The 18914-nt window shown below is 47.6% G+C and overlaps 1 protein-coding gene across 2 annotated transcripts in view; it reads left to right on the top strand.

The window, feature by feature from the left end:
- The window catches only part of rad17 (RAD17 checkpoint clamp loader component), a 24048-nt gene extending 5134 nt beyond the window's left edge, over window positions 1–18914 (top strand). For both annotated transcript variants that reach the window (XM_085367014.1, XM_085367013.1), the window contains exons 4-17: window positions 1008–1079; window positions 1332–1467; window positions 2354–2490; window positions 3728–3780; window positions 5063–5188; window positions 6187–6256; window positions 6333–6453; window positions 6537–6713; window positions 9566–9669; window positions 9749–9895; window positions 13386–13514; window positions 16402–16522; window positions 17571–17628; window positions 18178–18914. In XM_085367014.1, coding sequence (XP_085223140.1) covers window positions 1008–1079; window positions 1332–1467; window positions 2354–2490; window positions 3728–3780; window positions 5063–5188; window positions 6187–6256; window positions 6333–6453; window positions 6537–6713; window positions 9566–9669; window positions 9749–9895; window positions 13386–13514; window positions 16402–16522; window positions 17571–17628; window positions 18178–18370 — 1644 coding nt within the window. In that variant the 3' untranslated portion in view covers window positions 18371–18914. The remainder of the gene's footprint in view (window positions 1–1007; window positions 1080–1331; window positions 1468–2353; window positions 2491–3727; window positions 3781–5062; window positions 5189–6186; window positions 6257–6332; window positions 6454–6536; window positions 6714–9565; window positions 9670–9748; window positions 9896–13385; window positions 13515–16401; window positions 16523–17570; window positions 17629–18177) is intronic.

Below are 18914 nucleotides of genomic sequence, written 5' to 3'. Positions count from 1 at the left end.
ACGTCGCATTAAATCCGTCTTTTACGTCACTGACACAAGACAGACGCCAACTATCAGCGCCGGAGAAGACATCGCGAACGCTTCCTGTCCATCCGGTGAAACTGTTGGGAAGACAACGTTGGAGAAACGTGAACATTTTATTTGTACTGTATAATCTGCAGATTCTGACAGAAATCTGCAGCTATCCTTTGAAGCTCCTCTAAAACAGCAGTAAGGATCATTATTAGGCCAAATGTAGATAACAAAATAACTTAAAGCAAAAATTGGGAAACGTAAGGTCCGAAGTCTTTATATTAAGGCCATCAGTCACATGACACTGTTGGTCTGGGTCTAAACAGAGCGCGTTGTGTGTGACGTCTTCTTTTGCGCTGCTTTGAGCGTTCACACTAGAGCGCGTTTGCTGTCACATTTTATTTGTAGTGTGAAGAAGCAGACAGAAAAATCGGATTTGATCCAAAAATCTGAATTGAGCTTTAAGACCTGCAGAGTGAACGTAGCCTCAGTTCTTGTTCCATCTGCCAGCGAGCAGCTGTCCATGAGCTCAGTGATGTCTGAGGAGGTCTCCCACAACTCTGTCATCTCACAGAGCATGCTGTGACATTGCCAGGTTTGCCTGCAGGGGCCATTACAAACTAGCCTGTCACATCATTTTTCCACTTTGACTTTGGGGTGTCTGTAGACTGATCTTGACTTTAATTCCTGACACGTTACACAGTCAGTGTAGATCTACAGGACGATTTCTCTCCATTGAGATCTGATGCTTTCAATGTGTTCCTTTCATGTTTTGAACAGTATGTTTGTAGGTTTGGCCAATCAGCACTTGGGAGAAGTTCATTTGAAGTTTAAAGGCCTCTTGAGACTAAATCTGTCTTAATGTTTATTATCAGTTGTTGCAGGTTTGATTGTGTTTGTGTGGAAGATGAATGATCCCGTCCTGTGTTTGTGACGAGGTATTAGCGCTGACTGTGTACTGAGCGGTTTATGCTACGGTGTGTCCATCTGTGTAGGCTGAACTAGCTGTCCACAAGAAGAAGATGGAGGAAGTTGAGAAGTGGATCAGAGTTCACACCAACACAAAGGTAACTACGCTTTGCATTCGTACACTGAGTGAAGTAATCACGTTCAAGCAGTTCATGCTCTGATTTTTCTTTGAGTAACAGAGATAATAATGCTTCATCCTCCCTGACAAAAAGAAAATGAGTGATTGCTGGTGGAAAACTTCCCCTGCGTGGACACGTGGCTCAGCCACAGCCGGAGTTCTGATCATTTTAGGCCCTGTTGTCTGAGGAGGCTGTAAAGTCGGAGACTCAGTTTGAGCCTTTCATCTACAGAGTGGTATTTTGCTGCTGACGGGGCCGTCGGGCTGTGGAAAGACGGCCACAGTCCGTGTGCTGTCCCTGGAGATGGGCCTCAGGGTTCAGGAATGGAGTAGTCCCACAAACCTAGAAGCATACAGCAGCAGTCATGGTGAGGAAACATCTGTCTGTCCTCCTCACACGTGTCAGCGGGACAGTCATCAGCATGAAGAGGTTACCTGTAGAAATTCAGTGTGATGACTAAACCTCACCTGTGCTTAATAATGCAAATTCATTTAACAGGTATAAACTAAGTCAGATCATCTCTGGATAATAACCAGTTTCTGTCTGGACTGGAACAACAAAGAAAGTGTGTTTGGTGTGTTATTGCTGTGAAAGCCTGTTTATTGGCCCTTACATGGGGCCTCGTTTGTTAGGAAAATACATCTGTGGTTTCCAATGTTGTATTTGCCAAATCTTCCATCGTCCAGTCCAATAAACTGCACTAAACAAAAGTCAGTAGCAGGATAAGCTGGTTGGAAACTCCATGTGTGCGTTTGTGCTTAACCCACAAACGCGTGTTGCTTATGACACCACCGGCACCGTTTAAAGCGACATAAACAGGCTTTCCAGCTGTGTCAGATTTATACAAGAAGCATCACAACAACAAAGTAACTGACCAGAGACAAAGCTCCTTGTTTCCTTACTTGTGCTAAATTAGGACATTTTGGCAAATGTGAGATGTTCCAGATGGAGAGCGAAGTTTATCTTGCTCTGCATGTGTGTTTTATCTGCACTGAGCAAACCGCTGCTCATCAGGAAGTCTATACATGTTAACCAGATAGCACATCATACCAAAAGTCTAGCATGCAGAGTCTGTTCTCATATGTGCAGGTGATTACTCCTCAGGTAACCAAATGCATAGAGCTGGAGGGTGTGGGGGCACAGTGACAGTGTTGTGTTCTTGTAGCCATCCCAGTACTAACAGAAGACCACGTGCCTACACTGTAGCATACAGACTTCTGCTTCTCGTCTCTGATGCTCTAAACTTTTACTAGAGTGGCGAACGAACGGCTTCTCCTCCAGCTCTCAGTCGTCACAGTTCCAGGATTTCCTCCTCAGAGCCAACAAATACAACTGCCTGAAGATGGCAGGTGATGGAGGAGTCGCGCACAACAAGCTCATCCTGGTGGAGGTATGACACACAGAGACTACTCCAGTGTTTCACTGCTGTTCATTTCAATACGACTGTACAGCTGTGGGAAGATATTATGGTCTGTATTTCAGTTTGACTGTTGCTTCATTTCCTCATAGCTCAGGGCTGGAAGGCAGTGTTAGAAATCCCTCGTTATTCATGGTGATGTCGAAGGCATCTGTTCTTTCAGTGCGTGTAACTCATTTAACAAAACTCCTCTGGTGTGAAAACAGCGCTGCGATTCATCGTCTCGTGTTATGCTCTGGGATTTGTTTTGTGCTGTCACACAGTTCACTGCTGTCGTTTTTCACTGGCAGTTTGCAGTGGTCACTAACACATCGAGGAGCTCGTTCCTAAATGTGGGTCTGCGTCTATAACACGGCTCAGCCATGAAAACAGAAAACTGTACAGTGCAGCTAACTGGTCCCAGTACAGACACCGACACCACAAAGCTCTTCTACCACCTAACCACGAGGCGTGTGAAAGAGTAAGGACAGAAGTTACTAATGAGAAAGAGCCGTCGGACGCTCACCGTCAACACCAGACTCCCCGCAGTGCACCACAAAGACTCAGAGACACGAGCAGCAACACAAACACTCGAGTTGCATCGTTTATTTAGTGTTTGAGGACGTGTGCAGTGCAAGACACGTCTGACACGTGGACGAGTCAAACAGCAGAGCCCTGTGTGAGCTCAGTGCTGCACTTCAGCAGAGACGGAGACGCCACAGTGGATGTCTGCAGACTCGTGGAGCCCACATGGGCTCAGCCACTGAATGAAAGGTCCCATAGACACCACAGTGCTGGTGATCTGTGCCGTGTTGTTTTCATTTTTAATGTTGTGGCTTTGGTGGGTTCAGGGGGTTGGGAAGCTCATCTTGTGATCGGAAGGTTGCCGGTTCGATCACAACTGCTCTGTCTGTCTCGGTCGTTGTGTCCTTGGGCAAGACACTTCACCTACTGGTGTTGGCCAGAGGGGCCGATGGCGCGATATGGCAGCCTGGCTTCTGTCAGTCTGCCCCAGGGCAGCTGTGGCTACACCTGCAGCTGCCTCCACCAGTGTGTGAATGTGAGAGTGAATGAACAGTGGTGTTGTAAAGCGCTCTGAGGGTCTCGAACGGCGCTATATAAATGCAATCCATTATTATTATTATTATTAACTGTGGCATATAAACTATATAGTGGTGTAACGCAGTTTTGTTTAACATGCGTACATTTATACTCTCGTGTGCCTCTTCAGGATCTGCCAAACCAGTTCTACAGGCAGCCCGGAGCCCTGCACGAGGTCCTGAGGTAAGACCTGATCCCAGGACTCTGTGCCGTGACAAACAGCTTCACATGTTTTACATCATCAAACACATTTTCATGTTAGACGGCGGCATCAACAAATAAATACAACCTGCAGTTTGTAAATGATTTTATTTATTAGGGGTAAAAACTATCCACACACATTACACACACGCTGTAGAGGAAGTAATCGCCCCACTGGTTAAATCATGGATCAACTGTGATTAACAACATTAAGATGAAAGTTCAGCTTCAACATGGAGGTGTGATTACTGACAGACCCGATGAATCATAAGTGCACTGAAGTAGGTCGTGGTGGTGCCACAGTGAGAAGAACCTGCTGGAAAACAAAGCCGTCGATGTTCATCACTCTAGAAAAGGTTACAAAGCCACTGCTGAGGCTTTTTGAACTCAGGTGAACCAGGATGGGAGCCAGTGCTGAACCTACCAGGGGCCATCTGTGCTGCCAACATGAATCCAGAGCATCGTGTAAACGGCACAGTGACCTTCTGACCTTCTCTGTACTTCTGCATCAGCACTCTCACATCAAAGATCACATCTGTAGAGCAGCGTGTTCAGGGTCCAGTCTTTATCTCCCTGTAGTCACTGCAGCTCTGCACGTCACCTTTGGTATTTCCTCTGCTGCCTAAAATCTCTTCCTTTGAGTATAGACAACATCGAGGTGCCCCTCATATCATTGACTTATTTTCTCAGGAGAGGATGTGACACTAGTGTCTTGCAGTGTGTACTTGTGCTTTAGATGGAGGGCTTGTACAGAGAGGACAGCCCCTGGTGGTTCCTCTGTGCTACTGACCACGCTGTCAGACGCACATATTGTGGTCTGTCTGTCAGGTGATCAACAACCCAGGACACGAGCGAGGCATCCACCTGCATCGCTGTCAGCTTTTCACCCATGAGGGCTGGCCTGATGGTATTAAATACTCTGGAAAAGTCCAAAATCACGTCCTCGTCGTGCCAAGCTGACAGAAAGCGTCTTTTTATCATACCTGCAGTTTTTCAGTTCATTTGTTTTCACACAGCAAACAAGAACCTGTTTCTGTCCTTTTAATGATTTCTTTGAAGTGTTGAAGGTAGGATTACAGGGTAAATACTTAGTTACACCAGTACCAGCATTCCTAGTTTACATTTAGGACCAGGTTGGCCTGATTGAAGCCTTGCTGCATGCAGTGGTCTGTACACTGACTGCACTGTAAGGTTTATAATGTTTGTGTCACCAAAGCAGTGCTGTGTGGTTCCTGCTCTCAGATTCTGTCCTTGTGTCTTTCAGGCGTTTCGTGAGGACCAGTCAGTGCCCCCTGGTGTTCATAGTGTCAGACAGCCTGAGTGGAGACGGCAGTTCACGCTTTCTTTTTCCCAAAGACATCCAGGAGGAGCTGGGCATTAGCAGCATCAGGTTCTGGAAACTGTGAATGTGATTTGATAACCAGCTGTTACACACACTTCATCCTAGGCATCTTCAGATCTTGGTTTCACTGAGTCCGTAGTTGCAAACCTTGTGTAGTCAGAGCTCGATTTATTAAATAAGCAGCTAATTATGCATTCAGACCCTGAAATGAACCGTGGGAGGATGAACATGTGGATGCACAGTGCAAAGAAATCAGACCACACGTCTCAGCGACATCTGCGCGCCCATTGCAGCAGGAAAAGATGGGGCGGGAGGCACCTATAGGCATCCCAGGGAGGGGCAGCGGTTATTTCCGGGCCCCAGACCCAGCTACAGCTGCACACACAAAGGCCATTTGCTCAGTTAGTCAGTCACTCACACTTAACCCCCCCACCCACTGATGACCCAAGTCTTTGGCCCATCTGCACACTGTGTCCCAACACCAGTCGTCCACTCAGTTACAACAGACACACAGTAAAGGGACAAGACAGACTGGTCTGGATCTGGGACAAACTGCACCAAGCAGCAGCTGCTCGCTCACCTGGAGGCCCCACCCAGTGGGTCTGTGGACACCCACGAGCCCCCCAAGCGCAGACCAGACATCCCAGTGTGGGCGAAGCAGCCAGGAAGGCGCAGACCTTTACATGCTTACTGGCAGTCTGACTCTGGAGGCATCTACGTACCAATATGAGGTCACATTAAGGCGCCACCTAGTGGCAACATTAAATATGCATACAGTTGTATGTATGTATAATCATGCAGCATGCATAAAATTACACACGAGTTTTGATTTTGTGCATCTCAAAGGCCAGAGAGCTGTTTGTGTTCCTCTCGCTGTATAACAGCGTTTACATGTTTCACACTGACTTCATCATCATCATCAACTTTTATTCGCCACATGCAGTAAACTGCAGTGAAATGAACGTGTGTGTGTGTGTGCGTGTGCGTGCGTGTGTGTGTGTGTGTGTGTGTGTGTGTGTGTGTGTGTGTGTGTGTGTGTGTTCCAGCTTTAATCCAGTGGCTCCAACTGCAATGATGAAGGTTCTCACTTGCATTGCAACCCAGGAGGCAGCAAAGGTGAGACTCTGTTCACATTCATTTGTGTGCGTCTGTGTTTGTTGTCTGCATTGTATTTGTGTGCTGTTCTAAGCAGAGCTGTAGAAGCATGTGCGTCCCAGACCAGACGCTGTTGGAAACACTGTGTTCAGGAAGCTCGGGAGATATTCGCAGTGCCGTCAACAGCCTCCAGTTCTCCTGTTTGCCCACTGATAGCTGTAAGTGTACAAATACATGTTAAATTATCTATAAATGACTTTTGATCCTAATGATTCAGTTTATTCTCACTAAAACTTTTCAGGCACGTCACTGGAAACAGGTTTATGGAGGACAAAGAAGGACAGGTCACTGTGCAGAGCTGGTTCCACAACAAGTCAAAGGAAGAAGAAGTCCAAACAGGAAGAGGCGCTCGCCATTGGAGGGAAGGATGCCTCTCTCTTCTTGTTCAGAGCACTGGGAAAGATCCTGCACTGCAAACGTTAGTCACTCCCACTTTCAGCTTCCTCTCAGCTGCTTTTGTCATCTCTGCAGTGGCAACAGTAAAATGTCTGATCTTTGTCAAAACTTACATTTATCCAAGTGAACAAACTCAGCTAATAAACACCCACTGTTTTCTTTATGTCTTTAACCCACTGACTCTCCCACTGAGCAGGGTGGAGCAGGGTGGAGCAGCTGCTGGGAGTCACATTTTCAGTTAAGGGTCATTAAGAGGCCCTGCTGTATAATTTTAGGTAGATAGTAGGTGAGTGGGTGTGAGCCAATCCTCAGTCACAACAACATTTACAGGAACATTAAAATCATTGAATCAAACCCTGAGGAGATGATGAGGTCACAGCTATCACTAAACAAACTATTACATAATGTGATTTATTACAGAGTTGTAACAAAACAATAGATACAAAGAGTAGTAATTATAAATATCCCAGTATGTTACAGATTAAATGTATACGTCAGACTGCACCATATTTCCTCTGTAGCACATGCAGAGATAGTAAAGGGTGGGAGGTACTGTCCAGCTCTTCCTTATCTGACACCACCTTAAAAAGCTCCAGCTCCATGCCCACAGTGTTACTGGCCTTGTGGATCAGTTTGAGTGTGTTGGGAGTCACGACCCTCGACCTGTGGACTTGCCTGAGTCTTCTTATTTGTCTCTAAACATGGCCGTGAGTGAAAGTGACAGGTGTGGAAGGGGTGTCAGGGCTTTGGCTGTGGTGTGGCTGTGGACTGCAGGCTGACTACAGTAACTCAGTGTTGAATCTGTTGAACACATTCGACCTCCTGGCTCTGTGCTCACGCTGTCAGCTGTGCACTACAATAAAACACATGCTGAATGACCTGCTTATGTTCTGCCATAGTTTCTGTTCTGTTTTTAATATAATTGGTCTGTGACTAACTATAGTGAACAGTAGGGGTTGAGAACGCAGCCCTGCAGGGATCCAGTGCTGAGTGACTTGACTGGACCAACTTTGGGGGGGGGCTGGGGTTGTGTGGGAGGGGTGGTCTCAAACCAGGGAAAGAAGCAGGTGAGCTCCTCTGCTGCTGTCGGGGGTTGGGGGGCACTGGGCTTGGAAGGTGGAGAGGGCCTGGATGCCTGTGAGACCTGGTGGGGGTTGTCTGTGAAGGAGCCCTCTGTCCTCCCCCTGCAGGCCTCCTCGGCCCGTTTGATGCCCCCTCCTCAGGTTGGCTCTGGCTGTGCAGAGAGCCGTCCCTCTGAGCAGAGCCTGGACTTTTCTCATCATCCAGGTTTTTGGTTTGGGAAAACCTGGATAGTGTTGGTCACTGTCACATTGTCTCCAGGTCCAGCTGTCCAAAGATGAAGCAGTCCTGAGGAGAGCATCATCTGGACATGTTTTAATGAACCGGAGGGTGGAGGGGCCCCTGAGGGTGGTGTAGGCAGGGATGAGGAGCAGCGAGAGGCCTGAGGTTACTGTACACATGGTCCAGTGTCCTGGCCCCTCTTGGTAGGACAGTTAACATGTTGGTGGAGTCTGGGGCCGAACATTATTAAAGACCCCAGCAGCAATCTGGACGCCTGCTGGGTGCTCTCTCAGCTGTCTGCTGATGAGAAGTTGGAGGTGGCTGAGTGATGAGCTAACGTTAGCATTGGAGGGGATGTAAACTATGGTTACTATGGCTACCATTAGTCCCCGACTGTCTCAAAGGTAGATAAATAGGCCTGAATGGACATGGCCTCTATGTCTGCAGCCCTGGAGTACATAAGCCCCCACCCCTTCCCTTTGTTTCGGTGCTGGTGGTGTACGGTCCGGACCGTAGCTCCACTGAGGCATTGAGGCTTAGCAGGTGGAGCCAGGACACTGTCGGACAGAACAGTTGGAGTAAATCTTGGATTGTAGCTCATCCGTTGTTTCCTCAGCGTCACTCGCTGTTCCCCGATGACTGAAAGTGATCCGTGCGTCACACAAAGACACAACACGCCATGAAACCATAGAAACAGAAGCTGCGCAGCAGTAAGGAGCGCTGTGACGCTCGTACAGCCGTACCAACTTGAATAGGTAAAGATAAATGAAAGCAATGATCAGACTTTGAGCAGTCTGGCAGGAGTAGAGTTTAATATGCACACTGATGATTTACAGGGAGACGTGATTGAATTTGACTCTAAAAATATATTTTGTATTAGAAGCGGTCTAACATCAGGAGGTATCACAGTGCTCACACACACCTGTGGGATGGCTTTGAATCTTTTTAACATTTTATTTGAAGAAGTTGATGAAGTCATTGAGTTTAAAGGAGAGCTTGGCTCATCAGTGCTGAAGACAAACCTGAGGTTGTCCTCGCATCAGTGATGAGTAGTACCAGGTCCTGCCACCTCTTTATTGTCATTGTTCATTTACAGTGAGATTGTAGGTGCTCCACCGACTGTTCTGGAATAAAATCTAAATGACAGACAGCAGGAATAAATAGCAAACAGGAGAAACTGTACAATCGAGAGGGAGGCACACATTAATGTTAAATGTAAGAAAAATGCAGAACATTGTTTAGAGGAGAAGAGACTCGACACAGTGAAACCAGGACCTGATTCTAGCTGTGAAACACAGGAGGATGTAACACAGCATCGTCTCACTGGCTGCTTGTGACGTCAGTCACTCTGCGCTGACTTTGCTTAATAAATCACATGAATCTAAATCTGCTCGGTCAGTTTGAAACCTTTTAATAATGAAGAAGAAGAACCGTGTTTTTCTCTGGTGTTCTGTGTAGTTAGGGGAGCGTGCTTGCTGTCAGTCCAGCTGCTGTTTCACCTCTTTATCTTCTGCAGGAATGAGCATGTGGATACTAAAGCTGCTGCACTGTGCCTGTGATTGTCATTGACAGGAGAGAAACATGAAGGTGCTGACGGAGCGGAGGGTGGTTGTGGGCGTGGTCTACCGTCCCACCTGCTGCATCATCACAGAGCAGCCTTACTAGTGGACCCTGAGGTGCTGATCAGCTGTTGTATTGATTTATCTTTACTTACAGGAGCATAAACGGTCTTTGGTCTTCTCTTTCTCCTGTCAGCTGGTTGTTGAGCGTTCTCACATGTCCGGAGAGTTCTTCAGCCTGTACCTTCACCAGAACTACTTGGACTTCTTCTGCGAGGTGGAGGATGTGGAAAGAGCCAGCGAGTATCTGTCTGATGCCGACCTTCTCACTGCTGATTGGACGGTCAGTCCTAACATCATTCTCATTTCTGTGGTTGTTATTTCATATCATTGTAACATGTCAATGTGAGGAACCAGCAGCCCGATGCAGGAGCTCAGTCCCTGATCCTTGGAGTCCCGGCAGTGGGCAGTACAGAGATCAGAACCCGGAGATGTGCTCATCTCTGTGCTGAGTGTTTAGACTCTAACACTTCAAAAGGGAACTAAATGAATGAACAACATGGTGCCGGTGAGGATGCTGGCTGTTACTTGGCGTCCTCCTCATTTCTGCATTTTTCGTATGTTTTTAACATTTTTTTTTTTTTTTTAATGTTTTGGAAACGTGATGCACTGATCACCTACGACAGAGAGACTCTTACACAGCCCACAGCATTCACTATCTGGGACCACACCAGCAGACTGGAATGGAGGCTTGTCTCGGCTACGTGATTGGAAAAGAGCCTGATAGCTGATGAACAGACGGCATTCTTCTAGCTAAAGTCCAAACTTTGGAAAACAAGCTGTCTTTATTTGCACGGAGACATGGCTTACTTCACTGGCCTTGGCTGTTGTTGCTGCGGGCATCTCCGCTCACTGCGAGGAGAGGAAGGTGTCGGGACGCTGGGAGGAGGTGGCGTGTGCACACTCACTGAGCGATGGTGTTTGGGTGTACAGTTTGATCTTGGACACTTGATCGGAGAGTTTACAGCTGTGTTCTGTACTGCTGTTTATATCCCCTCCCACGCCGACGCAACGCTGCCACGCGACGAGCTGTATGATGTCATCGACCAGCAGGAAGCACTACACCCTAAAGGGGCTTCCACTGTGACGGGCGACTTCAACAAAGCCAAACTAAAGAAAGCTCTGCCAATGTTCTCCCAGCATGTAGACGCTCCATCGCTCAGCCACAACATCCTGACCAGCCTTCGGCGAATCAGGAAGCTCCGGGCCAGATAACATGGTGCTTTCAAAGCACGCACTCATGAACTGGCAGCTGTCTTCAGACATGTCACTGCTTTTGTCTTTAGTCCCCTCATTTGATGGACCACCATCATCCCCAAGAAACCTAATGTGAGTTTAAAAAGGAGAACACTAAGGTCGATTAGCTCAGAACTTTGTTTTATATCTTCTCTTTGAACAAGATAGAAATGTAGGAGTAACATGGCCTTACAAACCCAGCAGTGACATCTTAAGAGATCCAGCATACGGCTCTTCAATGGGTGTCACAGGGTCCCCAGGAAAAACATTGTAAATGTAAAATAATAAAATAAATATTCTTCTGCTGCACAGTAATGGCAGGTTTGTAATAAGGCAGATCGCGCTAACATAATATGCACTGTTAGTTGATTATTTACCTGCCGCATTAACGGGAGAGGACGTGCAAACATTACCGCTGCTGCCGGGCTGAGATTCACGAGTCCAGAATTAAAAACACGACATTCATTTAAGGTCATCGTGTGTTTTGTGAGCAAATGCTTTTGCATATTCGTAGTGTTTCCTCCCTTAAATGAAATATCTGCTTTGCAAGTATTGCAAGTTGCCCTGTTGTCATCCGTTCTCATAAAGTGTAACCAAACTTTTGAGCGTTTGAGCCGCCGTGTTTCCTGCCAGGTAAATGACGCTCCGCAACGCGGTGACGTCATTCAGGGCGACTGGAATCGATAAGAGAATCGAATGGCAAACAATTCCAAGGAACTGAAACAGTGGGAACCGGTTCTCAACAAGAACCGGGTTTCGACACCCATCCCTAGTCCTGAGGTGCTTTGAGCGTACAGTGAAAGCTCACATCTCCACTCTCTGCTACACTCAGTCCTTTGCCTACAGGACAAACAGATCAGTCGCTCCGCACACGGCCCTCTCCCACCTGGACCATAGGAGCACACATGCTGTTTATTAGCTGCAGCTCTGCTTTCAGTACTATAATTTCATCCAGGCTCAGCATCAAACTTTGGAATCTGCACATCAGTGACTCCTTATCCACCTGGATCCTGGACTTCCTGACAGACAGATCACGGATCAGCAGCGTCACATCTTCTCCTACCAGAAGCTTCTTGTTGACTTATGGCTAAACTGACAATCAGCCGGTCCAGGTGGAGATGAGTGCTTACAGAGCAGAGGTGAGTGCCCTGGCATCGTGGTGTCAGGACAACAACCTGCTGCTCAACGTCAGCAAGACCAAGGAGCTCATTGTGGACCACAGAAAACTGCAGGGTGGAGGGGACACCCCCATTTACACTGAGGGGACAGAGGTGGAGAGAGTCGGATGGTTCCTGGGGATTAACATCAGTGAGGATCTGACCTTCTCACATCACGTGGATGTAGTCACAAAAACAGTGAAACAGCAGCTGTTGTTTCTGCATCGGCTGAGATTTAGCATGGACTCTGTCGATGCACCAGCAAAGTATTCTGTCTGGCTGTAGCTGACCTGCTGTGGCACCTGAAACGCTCTGGACCACCAAGCTCTATGGAGGGTGGTCAGATCAGTGCTGTATATCACCAGGTCTGAGCTACCAGCATCCAGGACCTCTGCAGGCAGCGCTGTGGGAGGAAGGCCCAGTGGATCCTGTTTGATCCCAGCCACCCAAACCATCTACGCTCCTGTCAGGCAGGAGCTACAGCAGAATCCACAGCAGCAGATTCGGGGACCGTTTCTACCCACAAGCCACCAGGCTCGGGCAGCGGTTTGATCCGTCTGTCGTCTCTGCTGGAGTTTAACTGTGAACATCTTGGGTCCAATAATCTGGACTGTTCATATTACAGAAAACCAAGGGAAGAACCCGTATCGCCTCTTCACCTAAAGGCCGGATCGACTCGGCACGGTTCACCACATTCTTCAGGGTTTTCCATTAGGCCACAGTACCTGGTCCCAGGTCTTTTTTTTAGTACCTGAGCAGGCACTAAAATGTGACATCATCAGACTGTATGCCACTGATTGGCTGGTCAGTAGCGTCAGTTGACGAGTCATGAGAACTGCCCGAGTTTGAATTTTCCCCCGAGTGCGACGAAACCCACAGACTGAGCAGCAGGTGTATCCGTGATTCAACGTCCACCTTTTTGGTAGCGCTCGTCTTCCATATTAATTCCACTGTAGGATGCTTGGACACGTTGCTATGACGACAACCTGAACGTCGGCGGAGTGCGACTCTGACTGCAGAAAGATAAAGGCTGTAAAGAAGCCTCAGCTGGTTAAACTGTGTTAAATACAACACACAGTTAGAAGTAAGTTACTTCAGAGAGATAAACATGCCAAGGAGCAAACGCTGGTCCTCAGATCCCTCCTTTGTTCTCACATGTTGTTTTAAAACACCAAGAGGATGATGGTGAAAAGCACACAACCAACAGGCGAGGTCACAATGCCCTAACCCTCAGTGCGGTGGGATCACACCTGCTCGCAGGTCCAAGAGTGGAAACTTCTGTTTTTGCTGCTACAGCAGAGCTGTAAGTGGCCTGTAGTGTACTGCTGCGTGTGCTGTATCTGTGTCTCCTGTATGAATGGCCGTCTGTACTGTTTCCAGAATCGCAGCGTTTTGGGGGATTATGGGTCTTCAGTGGCCACGAGAGGCCTCCTTCACTCCAACTCTCAGCTGGCGTCTGTTGGCTTCAGAGCCCTGCACAAACCCAGCTGGCTGCTCGTCAACAGGAAGGTGAGTGACTGAGATCAGATGTCACAGCATCTGGAGCTCAGCTGTTAAACATTTAGTGTTACTTTATTACCTGTGACATTTCAAATGAGCAGCATGAATTTACACTGGACTGTCTTCATGAAATGGATTCTGTAGTTATCAGTAACTGGTTCAACATCTGCTTCCAAACTTCACTCATCAGCTTCTTTTTGTGCTCTGACTTTTCTCTTTTGTGCTATTTAAACTATTCAGCTTGTGTCAGTAAAATCTGACAGTATTTTCATGGAGGTTCATGACGCGACTCTAAATGCTTCTACGTGTTTTCAGCTACAGGCACCATTCAAAGTTGATACCAGGACATTGTTCCAGTTTCATGCTTCATCGTCAGCTTCAGTCAGAGACACACTGAGTGTAGGAGGGATGATAGAGTTCATCCTTCCTCTTCATCTGCTGCTGAGCCCATATTTTGCAGCCATAATTTTACCCACAATTCATAGAGCCACACTTCTTCTTTCAAATAGCTCGTCTCTCCAAACTAACAAATGCAAACATTTTGATGAAAGTGGATCCAAGCAGGAGGAGAACCTTCTAACTGAAGCATGGGGGGATATTTTAGTCTGTCTGAACAGCAGGACAGACCCTGTTTTTGTCCTCTGATGATCACATGTTTGACATCAGGAACATAACAAAAATATGTTTGTGTAGAACTTCTTGGCACTGAGTTTAAAAACCATTGCTTAGTGTCCTGGATTTAGAAGCAGTCCATTGATGGCTGCACCAGGCTCAGTAAGAGGGATTGGTCACAGAGTAACATGATGTGAGCCATCACTGCAGCTCAGCTGTTGGTAGGAAGGGAACAATAAACCACCCAAACCATATCTGGCCCTCTGTGGGAAAGTATTTGCCCAAAGCCCACAGTGACAACGAAACGTCTGGAAAAATATTCTGTGAACTGAAGAGTTCAGTTTATTTTGACAGGTTTGAGTCACAGCTGGTGCAGCACTAACATGGCATTTGATAAAACATCATCACACCAGTCAAACGTGGTGGTGGTGGTGTGCTTTGCATGGCTTACACGTGAAATCTGCTCTCTACCAGGAAACTGAACGAGAATGTCAGAAACAAACCAGGTTCACCTCTGAATGACTGATGAAGACACTCCAGCACCTTCAGTTTTTAAAAAGGCCCAAACCCCATCGGCATGAAGCTAAACAAGGGCGATTGTGGCTCAAGAGTTGGCAGTTCGCCTTGTAATTGGAAGGTTGCCGGTTCGAGCCCCGGCTCGGACAGCCTCGGTCGTTGTCCTTGGGCGAGACACTTCACCCGTTGCCTACTGGTGGTGGTCAGAGAGCCCGGTGGCGCCAGTGTCCGGCAGCCTCGCCTCTGTCAGTGCGCCCCAGGGTGGCTGTGGCTACACTGTAGCTGCCATCACCAGTGTGTGCATGTGTTCGTGAATGGGTGGATGACTGGATATGTAAAGCGCTTTGGGGTCCTTAGGGACTAGTAAAGCGCTATATAAATACAGACCAGTTACCATAAACAGGCTGTTCATGCTTAACAACCCTCCAATGTGGCTGAATTCAAACGGTAAGGAACAGTTGGCCTAAACGTCTCCACATCGGTGTGAAAGACTCGCTGTGACTAATCATAAAGGCTTGATGGCAGCTATTGCTGCAGTCGCCTAGTGGGACGACTGCCAGTGAAGATGCTGTTAAGCCCAGTATGTGCAGGTGTCCTCTGAGTGGGAGACATTTAGAGCGCTTGCTATGAAGGAGATGGTGTGTAGCTCCAGGACACTCTTTGGTAGTTCGTTGTCAGATGCAGAGCCATCAGGTGAGCCACACCCTGGTGTGCTCTTTTCATGACCTGAGATGCTGAATACGAGCTGCGTTGGTCTGCTCTCGGGTTGCTTCCTGGATCGCTCTCTGTGATAACAACGAGGATATTTGTTGTAAATGGGGGGGTCCTCCCAACCCACTGTAGTGCAACATGATCCTACTGTCTCTGTATTCTTGTTGAGAGATGACCCAATGCCACAGAAGGTGTTTGGCTCCCTCTTGTGGCAGAACCGGGTGTTGCAGTCCAGGGGATGTGCAGCCTATGCATGCATGGGCGGCACATGTTTGGCCAGGTGTCATGTGGCTGGACACCGCTGAGGACCTTCTCTTGTGGGAGATGCTAGGCCGTCCTCTTCCTCTGGGGGACCAACTGTCTGTGACTGGGGGACCCTGAGTGGCAGTAGGTGGGATGTGTTTTCTAGGCCAGTGGGTTTGGATACTGGGATCCTGTGGAGCTGTCTGCAGGGGATTTTAAGTGTCAGCATGCTGGCTGGTGCCCAGTGACCTGGACAGACATGCAGCGAGCGGGTGGAGGTGTGGGCACGGCCTGGGTCTATGAAGGCACAGCTGCACGGCGTCGCCCTCTTTCTTTTTCTCTTCACGCTGCCGTGGCAACGGTGGTGCCAAAAGGGCCAGCGCCTGGATGCACTCATCAGAGATGTCACGTTTCCTTTTTCAAGAACACCGACAAATTCCGCCACCTTACCTCGCGTCTGGACGATGGTGCTGAAAGCCCTCTGTGGCTGCTCCGGTGAGGTGGAGACGTGATGGAGCCCAGCTCCTCCCAAAGCTCACTGCCATCAGTTGAGCAGAGTTTGTGGTCCCTCAGATCTGTCAGTCCATGTACACTTTTCAGTTGGACAGTTTCACCAAACACTCGCTCCCTTACAGCCCTGCAGTGGCTTCAGTCCCCTGTGAAGTTTGGAGCGTCATAGTGATGTTTCTTATTTGGATCATTGCTCCTGTACAATAAGAGTGTATTTTTCAGGGGATGCAGTTTGATGCAAATCATTCCAAACTGCACATAGTGACCAGTGATGGTGTGCTAACTCTGCTGTTGTCCCTGGCAGCACTGGGAGAACTGTGTGGCTGCCCAGTCCTTGTTCCGGAGCTTTTGCCTGACTCCGCTCAGCCTGCAGACTGAGCTGCTTCCATACTTGGCCAAACTCACCAACCCTATGAGGAACCAAGGTAAGGCCCACGGGTACACGGGGGGTACTTTCAGGGAAAACCTGTTTTATTAAGGAGTGGAGTTTGCAGACAGATGTTCGTTTGTGCCACAGCACCTCATTAGAAGTGTGACTCTGCAGCATCACTCGGAGGATCCAAACAGCACTGACAGCGCTCCAGTTGTTCCACTTTTTTTTTTTTTTTTAAATACTTTCTCGCAAGGGAAACCAACACATTCACATATTCCAAAATACACAACGCCTTGTTTTACTTACACATACTACATATTACACAGGTGCATGTTCCATTCAAACAAATTCGCAGCTGTCCCTCTGCATCACAGAGGTATCAGTTTCTAGTCTCTTGACGTATAACGATCCCATCGTTCCCAAAGTCTCTCTCCTTTCTCCTTCTGTAGCCGCAGTGAGAGGGTAATCAGCCTATGCATGCATGCGCTGTCAGCATTTTCCAGATGCACTGCAGTGTAGCAGTGACACATGTAGTGTAATAGTAGTGACACAGCGTTAGTCAAGCCTGTTTTCACTGGAAACTTTCAGTATAACAGTTTAACAATACCTGAAGGAACTTCACAGTATTGTTACCTGAGCACGCTGACCGTGAACAAACATCCTTCCTGGGATGTTGTTCGATCTTTTTAACCAGCTGCTTAAAGCCCTCCATTGCATCCATGTCACTGCTCAGTTCCAGTCACAGAGAGGTGCAGCAGTGATGCTCAGCTGGGCTGGTTGTAGTTTTTGCCTTAGAGCAAAGCAGGTTTGTTGTTTCCACCTGTCACCGTATCCATCACTCAGTATGATTTATTTAATTATTTTTGTGACTCGTGTGAAAATGATTCCTGATGTTGTCACAGAGTGACACAGACAGCACAGCTGTGTGGCCCCCTTACAGAGCTCAGAGCCGAGCATCATTACTGTGAGAATCACATGTTGAGTCAGTGGTAGTTGTTGCAGTGAATTGAGGCATCACTCACATACCTGATGTAATGTTAGTGATGTTAATGTGCTGAGCACAGCTGTGGACTCATGTCTGTGCTGCTCTGTTCCTACAGACCAAATCACATTTATCCAGGATGTGGGGCAGATGTCACTGAGGAGATTCTCCAGCAGGTACCACACTCTGTCATTTACTGTCAAACAGCACAGGATGTCTTTATTGTCACTACACAGTTGCAGGAGAGCAGGTAGAACAGGAGTGATTGGACTGAGGGTTGGATGGCTGTTTTCTTTCACCAGCTGTTTGGTCCTTGTTGCTGTTCTTTCTTTCGTTTCCTGGAACATGTCAGTAGGTTGGACGTGGTGCGCTTGTTTTATCAGCTCTGTTTGTGTGGCTCCAGCAGGCTGAGGTCATCATAACTGTGATCAGACCGAAGAACAAATGTTTCTGTTGTTTTAACAAAGTAACGATGTATTCTGACAGAGCAGTAATAATGCCAACAGAACTTTGTGTGTTCTACTACAGCTGCTGCAGTGTTCATATTTGCTATTGTTACAAATGTACATGTTTTAAGAGTTTTCTTCTTTTGTCTCTTTAAAGTTCTAGTTGAGCTCCTGTTACCGTGGATACTGTAACACATCATAGTGGTGTCCCGTGTCAGTGACCTCACGTTTTAACCTGATCTTTGACCTCTGATCTTTGGTTTTCTCTTGTGTGTCCAGATTAAAACCAGAGGCTCTGACAGACAAAGAATCAGGCGAGCTGGAAATGGACAGTGAGGTGGAGGAGAAGGAGGAGGTGAAAGAGGCAGGTGGTGCTGAGGAGGGTCTGCCAGCCAGCCAACCCCAGCCCACCTTAAATCAAGTCCTCCTAGAGGACGAAGACCTGACCATAGAGGAATACATCAGTGACTGAGCCCTCTGTGCTGTATCCACTGATACGTTTGTGTTCTAGAGGAAGTTCTCTGCTTTGTGAATAAGTTGTTGAAGTTGGTACTTTTCTAAGTCACAAACCCACGGTGGCCCCCAGCGTGACTCCCAGCAGACCCAGCTCCTTCCACAGATGAGTGTTTCTGCCTCTGAGGTATCATCACCTGTCCCACAGAGCCTGCATGTCATCCTGTAGTTTTACACAGGCTGATAATCCTGAGGATCGTTCATCGTTACAATAATCTAGAAATCTCTCAAAGTGAAGCTAAATTATTTGGTTCTGTCAGTTAAACTTATTATTTATTGGTTTTGCTGAGTGACTGTTCAGGATCGATGACTGTTCCCCGTTACAGTCTGTTTAGTAAAGGATCAAGTGTATGAATAAATGTAAGAAATGAATGCAGTCTTATTGTTGGACACACCTTCTTCCAATATTTACTCAACAGTTTCTAGTGACGCTCTGCAACATGCTCCATCTGCTGATGGTGACTCACTAAACTCCTCCATCATAAAGTTGACTGCGTGAATGA

Source organism: Diplotaxodon limnothrissa, linkage group LG12 (assembly GCF_057381915.1).
Source record: "Diplotaxodon limnothrissa isolate DT_005_m linkage group LG12, D_limnothrissa_male_GT1.1, whole genome shotgun sequence".
In the NCBI taxonomy this organism is placed as follows: domain Eukaryota; kingdom Metazoa; phylum Chordata; class Actinopteri; order Cichliformes; family Cichlidae; genus Diplotaxodon; species Diplotaxodon limnothrissa.
This window is presented reverse-complemented; position numbering and strand designations above follow the sequence as displayed.